Source organism: Daphnia carinata, chromosome 1 (assembly GCF_022539665.2).
Source record: "Daphnia carinata strain CSIRO-1 chromosome 1, CSIRO_AGI_Dcar_HiC_V3, whole genome shotgun sequence".
Taxonomy (NCBI): domain Eukaryota; kingdom Metazoa; phylum Arthropoda; class Branchiopoda; order Diplostraca; family Daphniidae; genus Daphnia; species Daphnia carinata.
Genome location: NC_081331.1, coordinates 12,981,446 through 13,002,202, shown reverse-complemented (window position 1 = coordinate 13,002,202; position 20,757 = coordinate 12,981,446). Strand labels below are relative to the sequence as shown.

The following is a 20,757-nucleotide window of genomic DNA, read 5'->3' as shown; positions in this document are numbered from 1 at the left end:
TCAATGAAAGTGAAAAACGTGGAAAAGCACTAACCAATTGAGGTATCCTGATAGCTTTAGATCGTCTTTTTAAAATCAGTTTGAACAATTTGTTGGTATGCATCACATGTTCGGTTCACACGAGTCAGAGATTATTCGAATGGCCGAGTAAACAACCTTAGTACCCTACTTTGCGTCATTGATACTATGATTACAGTGGATCAGGATAAAAAACTTAACTAGTCCATTCAAATCTAAACAATCCCCTCTTGGTGGGAGAGGTAATGATTTCGCCTCTCTCAAAGACACGAGCTGCGTCTCTTTTCGAATTTTCCGTTCCATAACTCTAAACTTTCACCTGCAGGTCACGTGCAAGGATTTAGGGAACTTTGGAGGGTAGACAATCATTGTACAGAAGGTTGGGGCGTAAAAAAACTGATGCAATACTAACCTATGTAGTGTCTTTGTTCAGCTAACTCTTATAAACTTTGGTGTCATGTTCTCTTCCTCTCCCACTGCACAAAGTACGGGCGATTTGAAATATAATTTCAATTCGTACGATTGAGGGCCTTATTTCTGCTGGATGTAACTTGCACTTGAGATTAATATTTAATAACGTCAAAGTACAACAGATTACTAGCCAAAACACTCAACTGAGATTGGTATCATGTGGACTTAATAATATCCTATCTGACATTTGCAGCTGCATTGCGATTGTATTTGATCATGCAATTGCTTATCTTACGATCTGTTTGTATTTTTGAAACTATTTAATCGGGCTACCAAAGGAGGGATTCAGCACATAAATAGCCGTATGTTAGGTGCTCCTGCTCTTCTTATATGCGTGACATATAGGAATAGACACAAGCGGCAAAGATTCCGTTCAAAAAATTGTATCTGGTTATTATTTACAAAAAAGGAACAAGTATGTTGTTCAGGTGTTTACTAATCACCTTGATTGCTGTTACCTTGATTCCTAGTATTCAAGCAACGCCTGTATATACACGAGGTATGTTGATTTTTTGGGGTACTATCTGTACTTAATAAAAGTGATGCGTAGCTACCACAACATACGCATCGATGGTTTGTTTGGTTGATCCAGCGAAATGCATTATGTCTACCTGTAGCATTGTCTTGTTATACGTGTACATAAAACAAACCTGAATAGGAAATATATTTTTAGATTAGTTCAATACTTTTTTTATATTTATTTACTTTTTTCTGTGCCTAGGAATTGAGGGACAAGCTTACATTTGCCCGGAAGATGGAGTCTATCCCAATTACCATAACTGCACGACCTTCATTACCTGCTCAAACGGTCTTCAATATGTGATGTCTTGTCCGGAAGGGCTTATCTGGAACGTCAACACGAACGAGTGTGACTGGCCGTATAACACTGAATGTGTCAGTTACCCACGTGAATTCAACGACGGTTAGTACAGTTTTTGAGTGAAGAGACAAGGGAGAAACATTTTTTTTTACAATCACTGTTTTTCTTTCCAACTGCTAGGTCCATAGACTTATGGATTCTATTCATAATCAGCTTCCACTTCTATAAGTTGCGATTTGTTTCACTGGGTTTAACACATAGGTTTCTAGTCTTAGAAAATGGCTTCATATTTTTATTTGTCAGCCAAATGAATATATTAATCTACTACTCATTTGATTGTTTTTCTCGTGATTGCAGATATACTCCATTCAGGACAAATCCTTCGAACTAAATTCCAATAATTTAACACTACCCGATGTCTTGCATTCCTTCACCTAACATTCGCCCATGACTAATTATTTTTTAAATAGTTAATTATTTGCAGTTCATAACTTACCGAGCGAAGTAAGCGTAAGTATTATTCGGTACGCCATTTCAGATGTGCGGTTGGTAAATGCCATTGAGCAAGCCCACTAAAAAGTGGTTCTAGAAATTTCTCACTTGGCTTGGCTTGACGCAAAGATTGTTCACCCGAGCCATCAAGCCCACAAGTTGTTTCCGACATTCATTCCATCTTCCCCAGAAGGTCTACGTCCGCCTCTACAGTCGGACCATCTAAAGAAAGAATGAAAACGTTTTGTCTTTTGATCGCGGCGGCGGCCGTCATGCTGTTTCATCCGGTAGCCACCCAAGCTCCTCAGACAGCGGCTTCTGCGGCATCTTTAATTACGTAAGTCACGCAAATTTTATTTTACTGATTTATTTACGCTTGTGAAAACATATTTTCGTACTGTTCATTGGCCAAGGAGCTACTCTGTGGTGTAATGTGATCGGCTTGTATAAATCGATGTCTGATAGCTTTTTAGAATTGAACTTCCCGTCAACCAAGGGGGGATCTGCAAGTTTCTTCAAATATACTCCTTTTTTGCGCTTAAAGACGTACACACTGTCGTATCGAATTACCTCAAACCCGCCTCATGGGGTCTATCTAGTTGCTCAAAAACAACCTTGCCCTCTTTCTTTTTTTGCGGGCTCCCTGCTACCATAGAAATAATAGTTGTCGAAACGTCTGCTGAACACATGTGTGCTAAAATAACAAAAACAAAAATATGCCATTTACTTGTCAAGGCACATGAAGAAGAAATTCTAACCCGTAGTGAAGTACACACGAGAGCAGGCCAGTGGGGGGTGTCTGAATTTCAAAGACTTAAGAGATAACGGAGGCTCATCGAAGAAATATTTGATTTCTCGGTTTAAACACGGGGATTAGGAGCCAAACAAAAGAAACAACGCCCATTTCCTGTTGTGGGAAACTAGTTGCCGGCGATACGACAAAGTCTGGCAATGTGACAGAGGTCGCCGTTTCCCTTTCGATTTCAAACTGATGATTTTGCTTCGGTCATCTTTGTTTCCAAGTGAATTAAAATTCGTTGTCCAGCGATCTTTCAGTTTCCTGGAAAGGCTGCTGCTCTGACCTCGATTCCAATTGAATGACACATTTTAAGCCGCAAGCTTTTGAATAGACAATTTTCATATTAATTTGTGCCAATCAAATTCAATTACGCTTCCTATTTTTAGACATGCCGACATAAGGGACGCAATTTTGACGCTTGTCGGTGCGGTCAGAGAACAAACCGGCAAACTCGAACGTCACGAGTTGCGTGAGAGACAGCTAGGAGATGCCCTGACACGCGCTCTCCGAGAACTTGATACAAAAACACGAGGCCAGGATAAAAATCTGGAAAATCTGGCGATCTTGATGTCTCGTACCGATGAAAGGCTCCGCAAAATGGAAGAGATGGTTATCCAGGTAAAATGTGGGAAATGAAATGTCATGGAGAAATTAATTATCTGTTTCTATCAGAGGGACGAGAGAGAGAGGATTCAACTGCAGAAGATTACGGACAACACTGTGGCTATCCGCAATGCAATTGAATCGGGTAGAACGAGCAGCCCTGCTAGCAGTGGTCCAGCTCCACCAACCCATTCAGTTGGAGAAATAAACGAAGTCTTGAAACAGCTGACCCGGACGCGTAAAAAAGTCGAAAGTGTTGAAGAAGCCTTGCAGAATCGTCTGTCTGTCGTAGCTAATGAAGTAAGTTTTGTTTCACGCCGGTGGCCTGTAACATTGTCAAATGATATTCATTTTTATTCATCAAGGTGAAAATTGTCGGAGAGAAATATGAAACGCGTAGCGAGAGACTTGAAAGTTTGCAATTGACGACCATGGAGAACTTGGGCAAAGCTCAAGCTGGAGATGCCGAGAAACTGCGGGCAGCTTCCGTCAATCTCGTAGCGACGGAAGGCAAATGGCGACAGTTTTTCAGCGATGCCCAGAATTTGGTTAACCAATTCGGTGTCGGTGTCAACCGCATCTCAGATCACGTGAAGCTTATAACATTTTCGCTTGACGTAATGAACAGGCTTTAATGAAAGTTTCACATTTCCAGGCTAGCCGGATGAAAAATGACACTTCAGCCATCTTAGTTGGCATAGAGAAACTGGAAACATCTTTGGAGAATGCAGTTAGCTCGGCTTCCGGATCCAACATCAATTCTGAATCACTTGTTTCCGCTATTCAGATTCATCTAAAGCCAACTCTCGATGCTGTCCATTCTTTAGTCAATGAAACACACCATTCACAGATTAAATTAGATGAGAGCTTCAGAGAAGGCTGGGAATCGCTGTCACGCGGGATTGACAAGAGTGTGGTGAACGTCACTGATGTCTTCGAAACTCGTCTCGCCACGTTTGAAAACAAAATGAGCGAAAGTCAGAAACTCATCCAAGATCAAGTACATTATCTACTAAATTATGCAGAGATTACGTTTAGAATTCGGCTGTTAACTTTGGTTCTTTTAGGTGGAAGAATCAGGAAATATGGCTGAAACGTTGGCCGATAGAGTAGACAAGAGTTACGCTGGCCTTGCTAAAGAGATCAACGGTCTACAGAAAGTTGAACAAGTACTTTTAGATACGGCTGATGGTGTTCTAGACACAAAGCGACGTCTCGAGTTTGCTGTCCAACAAATCTTGCTCGAACTGGGCGATTCAATCCGCCGACAGACAGGCGACCTAAATTCGACTCTGGCCCGTAAGGTTGACGACGTCACTTTCTCCGTCATCGCCAATCAAAGCACCGCACTTACAAATATGACCAGCAAGTTAGAAAGCGAACTGGGACAGGTACGTGTTTTATGAATCAATTGGAACTCTGCCCTAATTGTGGAATGATTGTTCCATACATCTAGGTATGGCGTCAGATTGGTGTGTTGTACCAAAGTGCCAGTCAATCGCAAGAATTGTTACAGCGCGTCGAACAACAGACCGCCCAACATGTTGGTGGCAGCCTTCAAGCTCTGAGCAGCATGGACAAACGAGTGGGACAGGTATGAAGATGTCAATGGTTACATTGTGAATGATTGATTATTGCCATTTTTCAGGTGACTGAACGAGTCAATGAAGTTGACGATCATTTGAACTACCTGCTGGGCCGCTTGTCACTTGTTGTCCAGGAATTCAATCAAGTTAGAGGTGGACTGGGCGAAGCTCTTGAGTCCCTTCGTTCAGGACTTGCAGTCACAGGTCAACAGTCGAATTTAGCGGGCGGTAAAGCTTCTTCACCTCCATATGACGTGTCTAGTGGTGCACCCAACCCAGAAGACGTAACCGTTATCACACGTAAAGAGAATATTAATAACGACAGTGACGAGAATTAATGTTTGAAGTCTTGACTGAATCATAGACGATAGTATCGATCTTCATGACAAAATCGGAATCAGTAGAATTGCTATAGATTTAATTTTAGTTTTATTTTGATGTAGTTATAACTTACATTTCGAAACAAACACATACAATCAATACAGTGCATATTGGTAGAGTTAGCCACTCTGATAGCAAAGAGTGATTCTCATCGTACGCCACCGAATAAAATTACCACCCCTTTTTTTTTTTTAATTCCTGTCATTCAAACAATCACAGAAATGCAGTCCACATCCATTTCCCTAAGCAAATGACGGATTATCGAATATTACACCTTTTAACGCATAATTAAGTTGTTCCTGCTGTGCTTGTCGGCTGGATACGTAGCCCAGTCTGCCTTTTCTATCCCCAATCAAATGTGAAATGTACACTCGTTGCCAAAACAAAAAATACATTAGATACACATTTGTACATTGGGTTTCTGTTTTTCACAGTAATATATTGCACCCTGAATGTACTCTCATTCATTTGAATGAGCGTCCACGGGTTTTTCTTCCATTATTCTATTGCTAATTTTGTTTACGATTGTTCAGTCGCAGATAGGAGAGGGAATCGAACGCTGCTGACCGTGAACGTAGCGTCGAGCACAAGAAAAGAAGCACTGCAAGCAAATATCCGGAAAACATTACTGCTTATTATGCATCGTGTGATTCTGGAATTTCAAATACCTTAGCATGAAGCCTTTTTTCTAGGAGAAACCGGTTACTATACATTCTATACAATGAAACAGATAATGTGAATTAAAGTTATATTCAAATTAGTCAAGTGATTGTCTGAGGAACTAAAAAGTGTGTGCAAGGGGCAGCTGTTATCTCAAACGCATTTAGTCCATGGAGAAGTGGTGTAGCTGGTGGTAAGTTTATACGCTGGATAAGCGAAGTCGTCAAGAAGAATTAAAATAATATCGGAGAGTAAATGTATTCAGATGACGAAAGCTGCCATTCATATTCATGATCAGTTAATTGCGCTTGCTGTTTAAACAACAAACATTTAGCTGCGAGCACTCCAAACTGGATCCCATGTTAACTCAAATGAGTTGTCCTCCAGGTTAAAATATTAAAACAAATGTATTAACTTAGACGGTTATTTGGCTGCTTAACTATCCAGTAAATGAATTAAGAGTCAGTGGGGGATAATAACATGATAGTCTTTTATTATTTTACCCCGTTTTTAGTTCATTACTTTGAATCAGAGTTAAATTGGGAACGTGAGTGGTGAAGCAGCACACGGGGCACACGGAGACAGGGGTAAACGGGTTTATGTACGAATATTTGATACGGCGATCTGGCAACATTTTTCTTTTTTTTTTTAGCCCACGCCATTTCATCCTGTTCCGTCGTTGTCTCAAACGTGCTTTTAGCAAAAGAACGTGTTTTAACCATGGCCGATGTAAGAATACATCTACACAAGTAGTTTAAATTATACCTGAAATTTGACGTTTTATTTTTTTCTGTTCTCTTCCCTTATATTTTAATATGTTGATTTTGTGATAAATCTTCATATTATTAGTTCTATTTGTAATGTCTCATTTATTTTTTGGTTTACAAATTGCATTTCTCCATGTCTGCTGGTGATTCGCCCTTTCGTAATTTGTTCCTCGTTTGATTGTGTAGGATCAGAAACCTGATGCAGGTGATGCTGGATCTGAATACATCAAATTGAAAGTTGTGGGCCAGGATTCAAATGAAATTCATTTTCGAGTAAAGATGACGACACAAATGGGCAAACTCAAAAAGTCCTACAGTGAAAGAGTGGTATTATCTTTATTCGAACCTAACCATATTCTCTCCTGCATTTTTGGTTTGTGGTTTATAGGGAGTACCTGTGACTTCTTTGAGATTCTTGTTTGATGGAAGACGAATTAACGATGATGAAACACCTAAACAGGTATGTTGTGTTTGTCACATGTTATAAAAATTTGCATCACATGCAAATTACTACAACTTACATTAATGTTGTAGTTGGAAATGGAGAATGATGACGTCATTGAGGTTTACCAAGAACAAACTGGTGGCAATTAAAGAACCTCGATGCATCAAAAGGAAACTTTCAAGTTTTCTAGACAAAGTGTCTTTTAATTTCCAATGTGTCCTCAAATTATCACCCTGCTTCTGTTCTTTTCATTTCCAATCGAATAAATAAAACCATTTTCGTAACCGAGAATGATTCTTTCGTTAGCGCGTGATCGCTTAACTAGTTGTTCCTATCAAGTTAAGCTCCAATATTGACACCAGAGGTCAAGGATCCGGCTTCGATTTCTTGTTTTTGGTCGCAAAGTGCGTAACAAGTTTCCCGAGAGAAGATGCGTTGCACGACGCTGCTGCTTGGTAAAAAAAAAGTCAGTCAAGAAATAATGTATTCTAATTTTGTTGTATAGTTATGTTAGTGGGGACTACAACAAGTTGTCAAATTCCAAAAAATGGCAAACAACTCTGTGGAACAAACGGCGTATCTTATGCCAACATGAAGGCCCTGCAGTGCTATAATAAGGCCAATCGTGCTAATAGTATTGTTTTAATCAAATCTTTAATCGAGTTTTTCCTCATGTGAATTTGTTTGTGTTATCATAGTGACCCGAATAGCTTATAGGGGACGCTGTCTTCGTCCCGAGATTCCTCAATGCAATTTTTCTTCAACCGCGAAAAATGTATGCGGCAACGATGGACTCACCTACCTCAATTCCGCAATGGTTGCCTGCAAAAACAAACTACAACCTAAAAAACGTATTTTTCCCTAATATTGCGATTAATTGAAAAACTAATGTCTTCAAAACCTTCTTAGAGGTGAAAATCATTGGTAAAGGTCCATGCAAAAAAAATAGTCGAAGGAGAAAGGGGCCAAAGAATTTAAGTAAAATATCCAGTCGCAGAATGAAAGCAGAGTGAACGCAAATATAGGATAACAAGTGATCTGCTTGCTTCATTGGTCATGTTAAGAAGAACCTTTCCTTGGGAAACATATTACTTTATTTTAAGAGTACAAGTTTATTTTGTGAATTCTATGGTCGATATCTGTTTAAAATACACTACTTAGTACTGACGAACATCTGCTAGCGTGAAAAAAACATAAACTTTTCTGTTTGCCAACACCGGTTTGTCATTGAAGTTTGAAGTTTTCTTTCGTTCCATGCGGAAGCCACACTCTGTAGTTTTAAATTACTATGTAACTGAAATGTGTTCTACGATTCTCTGAATCACAGTTAGGTATTCAACGTAACTTAGATTTTTTTCCCTAGAATATGAAATCCTTCTACGCATAAGACGCCTGTACCTGGTAGCAAAACTTTAAAACGACAAATTCGTCAAATGTGGGATAATCAAACCGAAAAGTCACGTGACTTGAACGTCATGCTAGCTGATACATTGCGGCCCAAAATTTCAAGTCTAAAAAAGTGCTTGCTCTAGCTACGCCTCTAGCGTATAAAGCTATAAACTATCGGCGGAACCCCGGAACCCTTCATACATAGACATTCATCACTTTTATTTGCATATCTGTGCAAAAATTAGATAATTGCACTTCTACCAGATTAATAATTGCTATCCCTCTGCAAAATATTAATGTATAAAATTTGCAAATTGTTAAAAATAGGGTTGCATGCAGCATCCCCTGACAATAGTTTTCCCTTTTACCGCAGGGTGCGCACAAGACAAGACCGAAAGGTGTGGGCGAGCAAAAGATCTATACGCACATGATACATGCAGCCTACTAGCATAGCATTCTGCTTCCTTTTTGACGTGGCAACGTAACGTTGAATACAGGTCTTGGTCCGCCATATTAACCCGCTTCTCGCCTGTAGTCTAATTCGGGCTCGTTCATTCGTTGGAATCCGTTGTGTTCGATTCAGAGTCCGTAAGTAACCTACACTTCACTAATAAAGCTTCGAATAATGCAGCCTCTCGATACGCCAACGATTAGTTTATAGCACGACATACTTTTCTTGAAAATTGTACCTTTGTTTCTGTCGAGTCGGTTCTCTCAATGAACATCACCCAGTCGGCGTTAAGCCAGGGTTTGACAGTTGCACAATGTCGGCTTAGAACTTGGTTTTTAAATACATCAAGAAAATTTTTTATTCGCGGTGTTTTAATAACTTTTTTTGGACTTCTCAGATTATATTCTTAAGTTATTCCAGCCAACTTTGAAATGGGAAACGTTTTTGCCACCCTGTTCAAAGGCCTCTTTGGCAAAAAGGAAATGAGAATATTGATGGTTGGACTCGACGCAGCTGGTAAAACCACAATCCTCTACAAACTCAAGTTGGGTGAAATTGTCACAACCATTCCCACTATTGGTAAGTCCATCCTTCATCCCATTTGCCTTGCAGTTTAAGCATCTGTGTTTGGTCTTTGAATTCCAGGTTTCAATGTAGAAACAGTTGAATACAAAAACATATCTTTCACTGTTTGGGATGTTGGTGGTCAGGACAAAATTCGTCCCTTGTGGCGGCATTATTTCCAAAACACACAAGTAAGTTAAATAAGAAATAAAGTTGAGAATAATACTGATATTCTATACGATGTAGGGCCTCATCTTTGTGGTTGATTCTAACGATCGAGAACGTATCGGTGAAGCCAGAGAAGAGTTGATGAGGATGTTAGCGGAAGATGAACTGCGTGAAGCCGTGTTGCTCATCTTTGCCAACAAACAAGTAAGACTATATATATATTTATTTAATAGAAGCACTCTGACTAACACGCGTTCCTGCTGGCAGGATTTACCGAATGCGATGAACGCTGCCGAAATCACAGACAAACTTGGGCTCCATTCTCTACGCAATCGCAACTGGTACATCCAAGCCACTTGTGCCACTAGCGGCGACGGACTTTATGAAGGACTTGACTGGCTTTCAAATCAACTGAAGAATGCATCGCGCTAAACGACAAGATTTTCAAAATTCATATTTTTCAGCTCTAGTAATCCTTGCCTCTTGGCCTCCTTCGCCACTTCCACCTTTTCATATTCTTTGCCCCCTTCCCATCGAGAGTAAGAAAACATGAAGGCGAAACCCTTCTGATCCTACTTGAGGATTCCCTCTCGCTGCTCTTACAAGGGACATTCCTGGTTTATTCATTTCAGATGATCATTTCTTTTTCTCTTTAAAAAAAAACGGAAACAAGCTTTTTTTCTAATGTTCGTAATCGGTTTATTAGCACTTGAGGCAAGGACTTCTGTATATTGAGAACCAAAAAGGCGATTAAAAGAAGCAGCGGTACTGAAGAACAAGTGTTGCCACCTTTTGTTTCTGTTTTTCCGTGTGCTACAGTTAGGCCCTCATCATGTCCCATCTTTTCATCCCCTTCTATTTTAAATCTAAATTTGTCTTGTGCAAAAAAAAGGTAAAATCTTTAGTAAGCCAGCAAACAAAATCGATACCAACGATGAAACAGTCCCCTTCTGTTTTTTTTTCTGTTTTTTTCCATTTTGTTGTTTCCTCCTCTATATTGGTCATCTTTTTCAGTTTATCGTGGAAAAGATTTTGGAAAAGAAAAATGGGGACGAGAACATCGCGAGTTTCTCTCAGTGTGCTGGGTGATTCCAGCTGGATATGTGCTGTTTGTTGCATACAAGGCAATACACATCTGCCCAGCCGTTTACATTATGTTATGCTTGAACTTGTTGTCTTGCCTTCTCTGGTAATGCTCTTTCCATTTTCGATAAGAGATATAAGGGAATTCGAGTCTGTCTTGAACGACCCGACTTCAACTTCGTCTTTTCAGTGTTGCGACACTTGTGTTTATTCCTACTTTTCGTTAATTTATCGTCACGCCAGTATGTTCTAGTGGTGTGCTGGGTATACTTCTTAACTACAGAAGTGTCATTGAAGTTTTCCACAAAACAAAAATGTGAGTCAAATAGCGTTTCATACCTGCTGACGGTAAAAAACTGTATGTCTAAGGTATGAATGGGATGATTTATACTGCAATCTATCATTTATTTCCTCTTGGTTTACCAAGAGATCGTCCGTGAAAGCAATCAGCAGGCGGTTTCTCACGGCGCCGATTGATGGTATGTTAGCAAGAGAATTGAGATTTCCAGAAATTGAAATTTCTCTGCTTATTCCTGGTATTCAAGTAACTTTTTTTTCGTTATTCACCCTAAATTTCTTCACGCAATACTAAAATCACATTGTTACGAAAAATCATTCAAAATTCTTGTCAGTAGCTTGGTGAAATCCTGATCTGAGAGGAATCACGAACATCGGGAGCCGTTCAGTATTGTGCTATAGCACGGCTGCGATGTACCATACTAGCGTGCTAGCATTTGTTATCGTTTTTTTAATCACGAATATAAAGTTTATTTTTTAATTGGTCTTATAGTTTTTTAATTAAACAAAAAAAACACAAGGCCGGGTTTATTTCTCGGGATTAAAATTTTGTCCTATTAAAAAATAATATCATTAAATCTAGATAACTATGTATCATTCTAATTCAAAATTAACCAAGGAACACGAATATGGAAGTTGTTTTTATGTAGTCTAAAGTTTTTGAACAATCTAAAATATAAAATTAGGTGCGAATCGAAACCATACTAGCGCGCCAGTACGCTACAGCGCCAGCATGACACGTTAAACTTCTTTGATTATTCAAAAACTATAAACTCTACGTAAAAACAAATTTCATTGTCGTGTTCCTTGTTAAATTACGAATCAGAATCATATATAGTTATCTAGATTTAATGATATTATTTTTTAATAGGACAAAATTTTAAGCCCGACAAAATAAGCCCGACAAAATAAGCCCAACAAAATAATCCCGACTTTTAGTTTTTTACGGTTAATTCAAAATCGATAAGCCTAATATGAAAATATACCCGATTTTCGTGACCAGCGATCAATTTCGAATCAAAATAATATATTTTTAACCAAATCTAGAATTTGACGAAAATTGAAAAAATGAGAAGGCTATAGCCTTCTTACTTTTTCATTTTTGGCCAAATTTCAAATTTGGCTTAAAATACATGATTTCAATGCAGAATGCAATGCTAATCACGAATATAAAGTTTATTTTTTAATTGGTCTTATAGTTTTTGAATTAAACAAAAAAAACACAAGGCCGGGTTTATTTTCTCGGGATTAAAATTTTGTCCTATTAAAAAATAATATCATTAAATCTAGATAACTATGTATCATTCTAATTCAAAATTAACCAAGGAACACGAATATGGAAGTTGTTTTTATGTAGACTATAGTTTTTGAACAATCTAAAATATAAAATTAGGTGCGAATCGAAACCATACTAGCGCGCCAGTACGCTACAGCGCCAGCATGACACGTTAAACTTCTTTGATTATTCAAAAACTATAAACTCTACGTAAAAACAAATTTCATTGTCGTGTTCCTTGTTAAATTAAGAATCAGAATCATATATAGTTATCTAGATTTAATGATATTATTTTTTAATAGGACAAAATTTTAAGCACGACAAAATAAGCTCAACAAAATAAGCCCGACTTTTAATCTTTTACGGTTAATTCAGAATCGATAAGCCCAATATGAAAATATACCCGATTTTCGTGACCAGCGATCAATTTCGAATCAAAATAATGTATTTTTAACCAAATCTAGAATTTGACGAAAATTGAAAAAATGAGAAGGCTATAGCCTTCTTACTTTTTCGTTTTTGGCCAAATTTCAAATTTGGCTTAAAATACATGATTTCAATGCAGAATGCAATGCTAATCACGAATATAAAGTTTATTTTTTAATTGGTCTTATAATTTTTGAATTAAACAAAAAAAACACAAGGCCGGGTTTATTTTCTCGGGATTAAAATTTTGTCCTATTAAAAAATAATATCATTAAATCTAGATAACTATGTATCATTCTAATTCAAAATTAACCAAGGAACACGAATATGGAAGTTGTTTTTATGTAGTCTATAGTTTTTGAACAATCTAAAATATAAAATTAAGTGCGAATCGAAACCATACTAGCGCGCCAGTACGCTACAGCGCTAGTGACACATTAAACTTTTTAGACATAGACAACCGTAGTGCTCACAACCCGAAGTCGTGTTGTATCACCCTGCGGGAACCTTTGGCCCGTCACATCATTGCATAGAGTTTTTACTTAAAAAATTTGGACAACCGGAACTTCATGAAGACGTTAGTTGTTTAAATCTCAGAAAAACCGAAAACGAAAACCGAAAACTGTCATAAACCGAATGTTACTTAGTTTGATTCAAATTTCTTTCCTCATAGGGCTGTAAATCCTTTGGCAATGTGTGCTTACGGGTTGACTGCGTACTGCAACTGTTTTTTGTTGTTGTTTTCCATCAAAATCGAAAAAGAAGTTAGCAATGTTTTGTTAAAGAGCACTAGAATAAAGAAGTGAAATAAATCTCGGATTCAAAAATTTGTATCCCAAATCAGTTACACGTACATATACAAATAATTATATGCGAATTTTTAGGTTTAAAGGGAAAATAGACAAACTAGTATTTGAGAAAGAAAATCCAACAGGATGAATTGATAAATACACAGTGGCACTTTGAACTTGCGACCAAAAAGCCAACCTTGAATTCGAGGATGAAAGGGTATTATTTCATAAATGAAGCTCATATCACAGTTTTGGCCTTCTTGAGAATCACACCAAACGCGCAAGATCATGCGATTCAGCAGTGATCTATACGAGAAAGCATGCTCTCCTTCAGTAATCTATATGGCGCTCGGCATATGCGGAGCTCGCGCGGAAAAATCGGACACGGTCAAATGATAGTAAAGCTTCAACACTTTCACGGGCATACAAAAATAATGGCGTGGTTGAAATATTTTTCTTTGTTCGTTCATATCTCCATCGCTCACACACGAGTCAACATTAATATATATATATCAAGGCACCTTCACACTGAACCTGAATGCTTCATCAACTGGAAATCTGCAAATACTGGTACTCGTAAAATGATTGGACATGATTAGTAGATAATAGTTCGAAGAATCAAGAGATAAAATACACGAAAAGCGATATGAAACTTGATCGGGTTTTTTTCGCAACAACGATCAAGACTTGAATCTTTTTCCGCGATTAAAGCTCCGGGAATGTCAGCAATTAATCTAGCAGTCAGAACACACACGCACAGTTAGAAGCACAGCATACTAGAGGAGCTTTCAGTCGAAGGAGCTTCGTCAATCATCTGAAGTGGAATATGGGAATGGGCGGGACAGAAGTTATGGCACTGATCAACGATCAGAGATGCTGGTCTTTCTTATCGACTCTTTTTTGTTGCTGCTGTTTCTTCTGTTGGGCGGCAATCAACTTGGCAATGCGCGACTGGACGATGTTCAGGTGGCGGACGATGTAATCCTCGTGAGGGGCCAATCGGTGAGCTTGTTGCAAGCACTTCTCAGCCGCGCTCAAATCTCCTCGTTCCACGTAGACAACGCACAGATTATGTTGTCCTTGCACGTTCATTGGATCCAGCTCAAGAATTCTTATGTAACACTGCAATCAGATCAATAGAAGACAATTAGATAATCGCTCGAGTTTCTAAGGGGAAATGATATTACTCCTTCAGCGGCCTCGAGATCTTTCATGCTGTTGATGTAGATGTCGCCCAATAGGATCAGGCCTTTGATGTGATCCTGATGATGATGAACAAGTTGTTTGAGAAAGGGTACCGCTTCCAATGGCCGTCCGGTGTCACTTAGAAGAAGAGCCAAATTGAAAAGGGCAGATCTAAAATTTGATTTGAGTAGCACCGAAGCCTAGCAGAGAACACAAATACGTTCAATTAAATGAATCACAGGAAAGAAACCCACACATATGTCGACGTACTTTGAAAAAATGTTCAGCCGACGGCATGTCGCCATTGTCCATGGCCAACATTCCCAGGTTAAACAAAGCTCGTTCGTTGCTCGGGTCAAGTTGCAGCAAATGTTTTAAACGTTTGGTGGCCTCTCGCCGGCGCCACTGGGTAACCTCCACATTGACTTCATTCTGCGAAGAGTCCATATCGATGTCCTTCAAAAATAATCATATTAGCTTAATGAAATAACGAGTTAACAGCTAAAAAAAAAAAACATTGACAATGAAATTTTTAATGGTATTTACGTCATGATGGCTTTTGTCGTTTGCAGCCATTTCTTGAAGGACGATGGCCGAGTTGAGTAGTGAAGCCTGATGATCGGGTTCTAGTTCCAAAGCCCGTTCTAGGTAAGCCAATGCCTGGCTTGGTTTGCCTTGTTCCAACAGAACCACTCCTAGCTGTCAACGTAATTGAAAGCGAACAATGCTCGTTGATGATTGCTTCTGATTATAGCAATGGAGACGATAATTAATACTTACGTTGTAATAGATATCGGGATTATTTCTATCATAGAATAAAGCTTTCTCGTAAACTTCCTGGGCTTCTTTAGTTCTAAAATGTTCCCATGTAAAAGATAGATTTTAATCATATTCGATAACTGGGGTTACGTCGTTATACGCGTACCTGTTCATTTTGATGAGGATATCTCCTCGGTTTATATATGCCTGAGTATAATCAGCTCGCATAGAAATAGCCTGGCGATAAAGAGCGTCCGCTTCGCCGAGCCGGGTCTCATTGCGGGCGATGAGATTGGCCAGATTTAAGAACACGTTCAAGTGATTCGGGGCGATGCGGGCTTGGTAACTCTCACCAGGCTTGGCCCTCGGTAGCAAGGATTTGGCCTGTTAAAGGACAACCCCAACACCAGTTGATATCAAGTTTCTCGCGGGGGATCAATTTGAGATTTGAATTGCCCTTGTAGGGTTGCAAACGAACACAACGTTACCTTTAGATAAGCTTCTTCTGCCTCTTTGAACCTTCCTAGGTTGTTGTAGGTGCGACCGACATTGATGTGAGCTCCGATGTCGTCATCTTGAACCCTGTGAATCAATCAGAGATACAGGATTACACGATTCAGTGAATTGCTTGTGGCTCTACTTGGTGAGACACGCAGCATTACAAATCGCCTTACTTGACGGCTTGAAGGAAGTATTCGAGGGCTTCCGTATACTGAGCCTGACTTTCGAGGGCGTGACCAACATTGTTGAACAACTTGGCATTACGCTGATTGACTCGTAATCCAGCACTGAAGATGGCTTGCTCCGATTCCCAGTCAAAATTACGAACGTACGTCTTCAAACAGTGGAACGCAAACAGCAACACAACGCTGAGATGGACCACTTTTGACCAGCTGAAATACGTGGAAATTAAGTTTCTCATGTTAGTTGGGCATTTCATTTCACTGTGATGTTTAAATCAAACCTCGGTTTAGTGTAATTTGCTAATTTTGACCATCCGTAGGCGACCAAGAGGCAGAAGCCCATGGACGGTATGTAGAGGACACGTTCCGCTACGACGAAACCGACGGGAAAAAACAAGTTGGACGCCGGCAGAAACGGCAACACCATCCACGAAAATGCCTGTTCAATTAAAGCAGCCGTTAGACTCCCTCCTTTTTCATTATCTTTCAAACACACAAACACAACCCATATAAATTAGGCCCATACCGTGATAATGATCGGGTCTCCTTGTATCAGCGCTGCCCACACAAAACGGGCAGTGATGAAAAAGAAGAGTAGAGTAGCAAGATTACGTGGATCGGAAAGCGATTCGACGAGAGCTACTGTGCCCATTGTCCAGTCACAGCAAAGCGACGACGGGAAGGCCAACAACCAGCCGTTAAGAACTGCCAGATAACTGTAAGTCAAGTGACGGCCAGGGAATGATGAAGCAGACGCTGGATTATCGAACCTGTAGAATGAGATACATAAAATCGATGTATTTTTACCTAAACAACAATCGTATTCTGTTGAGAAAATAAAACTCACCGAGTGAAGACGGGCAATTGTGATCCCATGACGTACATCCTGGCACCAAGGAGGGCCAACGTCGACATGGCCAGGACAGCAGTGCGTTGGAAAATCGAACGAGTTCGACCGCAGCTGGCGGCCGCCAGATGTAACGCTTTGCTTCCAACGTGGCTGGAACTGGTCCCGGGCATCGCCAACTGTCCACCGGCACCGAGCGAAGCCTTGACGACTTTCATTAACTGGTTGCCATACAGCTGTTGTTTTTTTTTGGGTTCCACGACATTGCATGGAAATTAAGATTTAATTAGCAAGGTAATCAGATTGATTAAAAATTTAATTTGCACTTCAAATGAAATAAAATAATTGCTTCGCTTATCGACCGACAGAATACGAAGAGCAGCGCGTTTGATAGGCCGCGGTAGGGTATTATTGTTATGGTACATCAATTCGTTATCGTGAAAAGAGGTTTTTCAATTGTGCTGTTCAATCTGATTGATAGGGTTTCTCTTAGCGCCGTTATGCCTGCAAGTTTTTATTCATGTTCGTCCTCCCTCCCATCTGTCTAGCGGAACGTTATCGGTAGCAAAGCTCCCAGCGAGAGCAGCAAGTGAATTCTACTTCGCTCTGCTGTGTGTACATGTGCAGTGTGTATAGGCTATTGTTAAGTGAGCAAATTGAACATTCCCTGGCGGCGAAGGAACGATCACTCCAACGTCCATAAATACTTGATCGTATCACTGCAACAAGTTCAAGTGGAGGCATACATTTGACTTCCCTTATTCAAACAGTTCCTAAGAACGAACGTCAAAAGCCGAAGGGAACTGTCACAGTGTCAACAGAAGCTTCGCCGAAAGAGGCGTAGGTACGGCGTGATTGTACAACTAGCAGATGCATAGTATGTAAATGGAGCGTATCAAACTTACCTTATTGATGATGCACAGATCGTAGATGAGGCAAATGCCTACGACGGTGATCCCTTGCTCTTTGCACAGCATGCCGCAGGTGACGAGCACAATTGTTACAGCCAGGCCGCTCCATCCTAATGTCGAATTATTCAAACAATCGAGAATCCATATAGAAATCGTAGGAGCAACACAAACAAAAGTGATTTTCAAAGAGGAAACAGGAATTGTTTCAACTTTGATGATGTTCCCCACCAGCGAAGTGGGGATGGGAAAAGGAATAATTTAATGGGCAACCACATTCATATAGAAAAGGGAAACACGGTACCTGTTCTGCCTGATCGACCGATGCTGTTGCTGTAAACAAGGAAAGCTACCAATGAAAAGGCGGCCGACAGCAGCTCTGCTCGTCCCACCACACCCGTCACCTGAAATATGCAACAAAACAACATCGAAACGCGAATTATCCACGTGAATTCCATTAAGTGTAACATGCCTGGTCAGGCCCTAACATACAAAATTTAAAGAGCGTGTCAAAACGATGACCGTGGGCTTTGCGATCCGATAAAGCCTAAAATTCCAAGATGGGTTACACTGTGACGTCGGTGTGATAACGGGAAACCATACAATGCGTTCGACGCACCAAACTGTGCAAACCCACGACGCGTAAACGGCAATGTCACGAAAGGTCCATCCCACACGACCGACGGCTCAACTTCTTTTTTCTTGCGATGTTAAACCCCCTTTCCCTCGTACGTGGCTTCTCACTGCGACTCATCTGATAAAACTTTTTCGTGTTGCCTCGTAATAAGTTAGGACGATACTATACGTTTAATTCAGCTAGTCATTCAAAGAAACAATTCGTTTTGACTAGCGCCAATCATTGGCGAAAGAGAAATAAAGCAACACAATCAGTTGATGACACTCAAGCTTATCACACGGAGGGATTTTCGCGTGTGAATCTTTTTTCTTTCACCACCACAGTTTACTAGTTCAGCTATTAAATTTCGAAGAACAAGCCTGCGCGTAGGCGGCACTGTAAACCCACGGCAGTCGTTATGCCCGCGCGTGTCGTACAGTCCACGCGAATGCTTAAACTTGCGATCCTCTTTGCCACACATACTTTCTTTTTCATCGTTCCAAAATCGACTCTTTAATGCTTTTTTGTATCTAGCTAGTCACATCGCTTCCGCTTTTCTCCCCGCACAGTCCTCTAGCGAGTAGCGTCTGATTGGATCAGCAAACGAAGGACGCTCGGCTACTGGGAGATAGTCGGTCCTTGGTTCGTTTCTTTTATCCGCTTATGTTGATGTCCACCATTCCCAATTCCTAGGGCAAAGTATGGAGGCCACATGCTGCAGGACAATACGGTTCTAAATTTTTCATCGCGTTAGTCGGTGTCGCTTCGCTAACCAAAGGCACACAGCCTCAGCGTAAGTGATTTGGGAGCGAGTGCTAGTCGAGGATGATGGACGTAATCTTTTTTTTTTTTTTTTTTTTTAATACAGCCAGAAAGAGAACGGGGAGAGACCTACCGCTTCCGTGTGTATCGGATGTACAGCGAAGAGAAGCGCCGCTACAAAAGCTGTGCTCGGAACCAGGAACATGACGCATAGCCTGTTAGATAAAAATGTAAAAAGAAAAAATAATTATTCATTTTGATTGGCTAATAATTAACAGTATAGACATAAGATAAGGAAAATGCAGCTATAAACAAGAATAAAATGTACAAGGTTTAAGCTCGTTCACATCTTTAATTGATTAGCTACATTAATGTTCAGTTTTTCACGCCGAGCTTAGTTTGGATTAAAACAAGTCTGCTTCAATTTGCCGTTGATTGAAAATAAGGAGCAGAATAAAGAATAAATCAATTACGGTGGTTGTTAAAAAATCTGCATACAGAATAAGCGAATTCAAAGCGTGAACGAAATTGGGTTTATTACATAACGTGAGAATCGTATCATTTTTCATTAAAATAATTCACGCATCATCATGCAGCCAATGCCATAATATCGATGTCTGATCATCACGTCCCACCCCAGACAAGGTAATGAGGTAATGGTACAGGCAAGGGTCTACTTTTGATGTATTCAAGAGTCCCTGATTAATATACGCGCACATTCCAGCTGAGTCGCTGGAAATGGCACGGATCCGCTAAAAAAGTTATAACGGACGAGACCGTTAGTCAGAGCAGCTGCGCAGCCGGTAATGACAATATGTAAACGATAACTTCCATTTGGCAATTTAGTCTGATGTAATCCGTAAGAATAGACGGATTGGGCGGATGACGAGCGCCATGAAAATTGGAATGAATTTGGGTGATATGGAGGGGGGGGAAATCCGAGGAGGGTTCCAGAAGAGAGGGAGAACATTACGAACTAATTTTCGATCAATAAACAACTATGTACAAACAGCGCATTCTATCACGATTCCCCTGTCACCATGGGTAAACATTGCACACAGGAAATGACGTTGTTCCCACTTTCATCCACTTTTCATTTCTTTCCCAATTCAGGGAGAAACTTACAGATGAATTTTACTTGATTTTGACAACGTGAATTTCCTGCTGTGAGCACATTCCCCCCTGAAATTGCGGAAGCTATTTCTTGTTCATCGAATAAAAGAAGCCAAACAGAGGTAACACATACAAGTACGTTGAAACCACGGTAACAAAAAGAATTTATTTGTGGTTATTCGTCTTTCCGCAGAACAAAATAACGGAAGAACTTGGAATATTAGAGATGGGCTTTTAGTAGAACGAATTGTTTTACTTCCCTTTCGATTCTACGTAGGTGGGTCTCTATTATTGATAGGAAAAAAACCACCACTCCACACAGATGTTAAAATGTATGCATTGACATTGAGTTAAAATTCACGATGTCCAAAACATCGTGCATCACGAAAAAGACTCG

The 20,757-nt window shown here is 40.0% G+C and overlaps 6 protein-coding genes across 7 annotated transcripts in view; 5 read left to right on the top strand and 1 right to left on the bottom strand.

Moving 5' to 3' along the window:
- Positions 1-787: 787 nt before the first annotated feature.
- Positions 788-1,640, top strand: LOC130690896 (probable endochitinase). The gene is made up of 3 exons (XM_057513759.2): positions 788-988; positions 1,211-1,411; positions 1,490-1,640. The coding sequence occupies exons 1-3, from the start codon at positions 907-909 to the stop codon at positions 1,495-1,497; spliced, it is 291 nt and encodes a 96-aa protein (XP_057369742.1). The 5' UTR covers positions 788-906; the 3' UTR covers positions 1,498-1,640.
- Positions 1,641-1,834: 194 nt separating this feature from the next.
- LOC130690886 (putative leucine-rich repeat-containing protein DDB_G0290503) lies at positions 1,835-5,581 on the top strand. Its single transcript, XM_057513749.2, has 8 exons — positions 1,835-2,138; positions 2,987-3,218; positions 3,273-3,503; positions 3,569-3,793; positions 3,859-4,203; positions 4,271-4,594; positions 4,660-4,797; positions 4,852-5,581. The coding sequence occupies exons 1-8, from the start codon at positions 2,035-2,037 to the stop codon at positions 5,125-5,127; spliced, it is 1,875 nt and encodes a 624-aa protein (XP_057369732.1). The 5' UTR covers positions 1,835-2,034; the 3' UTR covers positions 5,128-5,581.
- Positions 5,582-6,421: 840 nt separating this feature from the next.
- On the top strand, positions 6,422-7,258 carry LOC130690897 (small ubiquitin-related modifier-like). The gene is made up of 4 exons (XM_057513760.2): positions 6,422-6,559; positions 6,784-6,924; positions 6,986-7,057; positions 7,132-7,258. The coding sequence occupies exons 1-4, from the start codon at positions 6,551-6,553 to the stop codon at positions 7,189-7,191; spliced, it is 282 nt and encodes a 93-aa protein (XP_057369743.1). The 5' UTR covers positions 6,422-6,550; the 3' UTR covers positions 7,192-7,258.
- A 91-nt stretch (positions 7,259-7,349) lies between these two features.
- Positions 7,350-8,213, top strand: LOC130690895 (serine protease inhibitor dipetalogastin-like). Its single transcript, XM_057513758.2, has 4 exons — positions 7,350-7,497; positions 7,548-7,676; positions 7,741-7,893; positions 7,952-8,213. The coding sequence occupies exons 1-4, from the start codon at positions 7,473-7,475 to the stop codon at positions 8,053-8,055; spliced, it is 411 nt and encodes a 136-aa protein (XP_057369741.1). The 5' UTR covers positions 7,350-7,472; the 3' UTR covers positions 8,056-8,213.
- A 744-nt stretch (positions 8,214-8,957) lies between these two features.
- Positions 8,958-10,764, top strand: LOC130690894 (ADP-ribosylation factor 1). Its single transcript, XM_057513756.2, has 5 exons — positions 8,958-9,019; positions 9,280-9,461; positions 9,528-9,637; positions 9,693-9,818; positions 9,882-10,764. The coding sequence occupies exons 2-5, from the start codon at positions 9,314-9,316 to the stop codon at positions 10,044-10,046; spliced, it is 549 nt and encodes a 182-aa protein (XP_057369739.1). The 5' UTR covers positions 8,958-9,019; positions 9,280-9,313; the 3' UTR covers positions 10,047-10,764.
- Positions 10,765-13,504: 2,740 nt separating this feature from the next.
- The window catches only part of LOC130691425 (protein O-mannosyl-transferase Tmtc3-like), a 45,538-nt gene continuing 38,285 nt past the window's right edge, over positions 13,505-20,757 (bottom strand). For both annotated transcript variants that reach the window (XM_057514368.2, XM_059496804.1), the window contains 14 exons: positions 19,381-19,462; positions 18,174-18,273; positions 17,867-17,982; positions 16,962-17,197; positions 16,641-16,884; positions 16,396-16,553; positions 16,106-16,324; positions 15,920-16,013; positions 15,598-15,815; positions 15,453-15,525; positions 15,219-15,371; positions 14,943-15,128; positions 14,675-14,872; positions 13,505-14,609 (listed from right to left, as the gene is read on the bottom strand). In XM_057514368.2, coding sequence (XP_057370351.1) covers positions 14,355-14,609; positions 14,675-14,872; positions 14,943-15,128; positions 15,219-15,371; positions 15,453-15,525; positions 15,598-15,815; positions 15,920-16,013; positions 16,106-16,324; positions 16,396-16,553; positions 16,641-16,884; positions 16,962-17,197; positions 17,867-17,982; positions 18,174-18,273; positions 19,381-19,462 — 2,332 coding nt within the window. In that variant the 3' untranslated portion in view covers positions 13,505-14,354. The remainder of the gene's footprint in view (positions 14,610-14,674; positions 14,873-14,942; positions 15,129-15,218; positions 15,372-15,452; positions 15,526-15,597; positions 15,816-15,919; positions 16,014-16,105; positions 16,325-16,395; positions 16,554-16,640; positions 16,885-16,961; positions 17,198-17,866; positions 17,983-18,173; positions 18,274-19,380; positions 19,463-20,757) is intronic.

What these genes read in the sequence shown, in the direction of transcription:
- LOC130690897 (XM_057513760.2), top strand. An exon ending in AGTCCTACAGTGAAAGAGTG is followed by an intron (nt 6,925 to 6,985) that starts GTATTATCTTTA and finishes TGTGGTTTATAG; the next exon opens with GGAGTACCTGTGACTTCTTT. An exon ending in ATGATGAAACACCTAAACAG is followed by an intron (nt 7,058 to 7,131) that starts GTATGTTGTGTT and finishes TTAATGTTGTAG; the next exon opens with TTGGAAATGGAGAATGATGA.
- LOC130690896 (XM_057513759.2), top strand. Translation starts at nt 907, where the DNA reads ATGTTGTTCAGGTGTTTACTAATCACCTTGATTGCTGTTACCTTGATT. An exon ending in AACGCCTGTATATACACGAG is followed by an intron (nt 989 to 1,210) that starts GTATGTTGATTT and finishes TTCTGTGCCTAG; the next exon opens with GAATTGAGGGACAAGCTTAC.
- LOC130690895 (XM_057513758.2), top strand. Translation starts at nt 7,473, where the DNA reads ATGCGTTGCACGACGCTGCTGCTTG. An exon ending in TTGCACGACGCTGCTGCTTG is followed by an intron (nt 7,498 to 7,547) that starts GTAAAAAAAAAG and finishes TTTGTTGTATAG; the next exon opens with TTATGTTAGTGGGGACTACA. An exon ending in TAAGGCCAATCGTGCTAATA is followed by an intron (nt 7,677 to 7,740) that starts GTATTGTTTTAA and finishes GTGTTATCATAG; the next exon opens with TGACCCGAATAGCTTATAGG.
- LOC130690894 (XM_057513756.2), top strand. Translation starts at nt 9,314, where the DNA reads ATGGGAAACGTTTTTGCCACCCTGTTCAAAGGCCTCTTTGGCAAAAAG. An exon ending in CACAACCATTCCCACTATTG is followed by an intron (nt 9,462 to 9,527) that starts GTAAGTCCATCC and finishes TTTGAATTCCAG; the next exon opens with GTTTCAATGTAGAAACAGTT. An exon ending in TCATCTTTGCCAACAAACAA is followed by an intron (nt 9,819 to 9,881) that starts GTAAGACTATAT and finishes TCCTGCTGGCAG; the next exon opens with GATTTACCGAATGCGATGAA.
- LOC130690886 (XM_057513749.2), top strand. Translation starts at nt 2,035, where the DNA reads ATGAAAACGTTTTGTCTTTTGATCGCGGCGGCGGCCGTCATGCTGTTT. An exon ending in TGGAAGAGATGGTTATCCAG is followed by an intron (nt 3,219 to 3,272) that starts GTAAAATGTGGG and finishes TGTTTCTATCAG; the next exon opens with AGGGACGAGAGAGAGAGGAT. An exon ending in TGTCTGTCGTAGCTAATGAA is followed by an intron (nt 3,504 to 3,568) that starts GTAAGTTTTGTT and finishes TTATTCATCAAG; the next exon opens with GTGAAAATTGTCGGAGAGAA.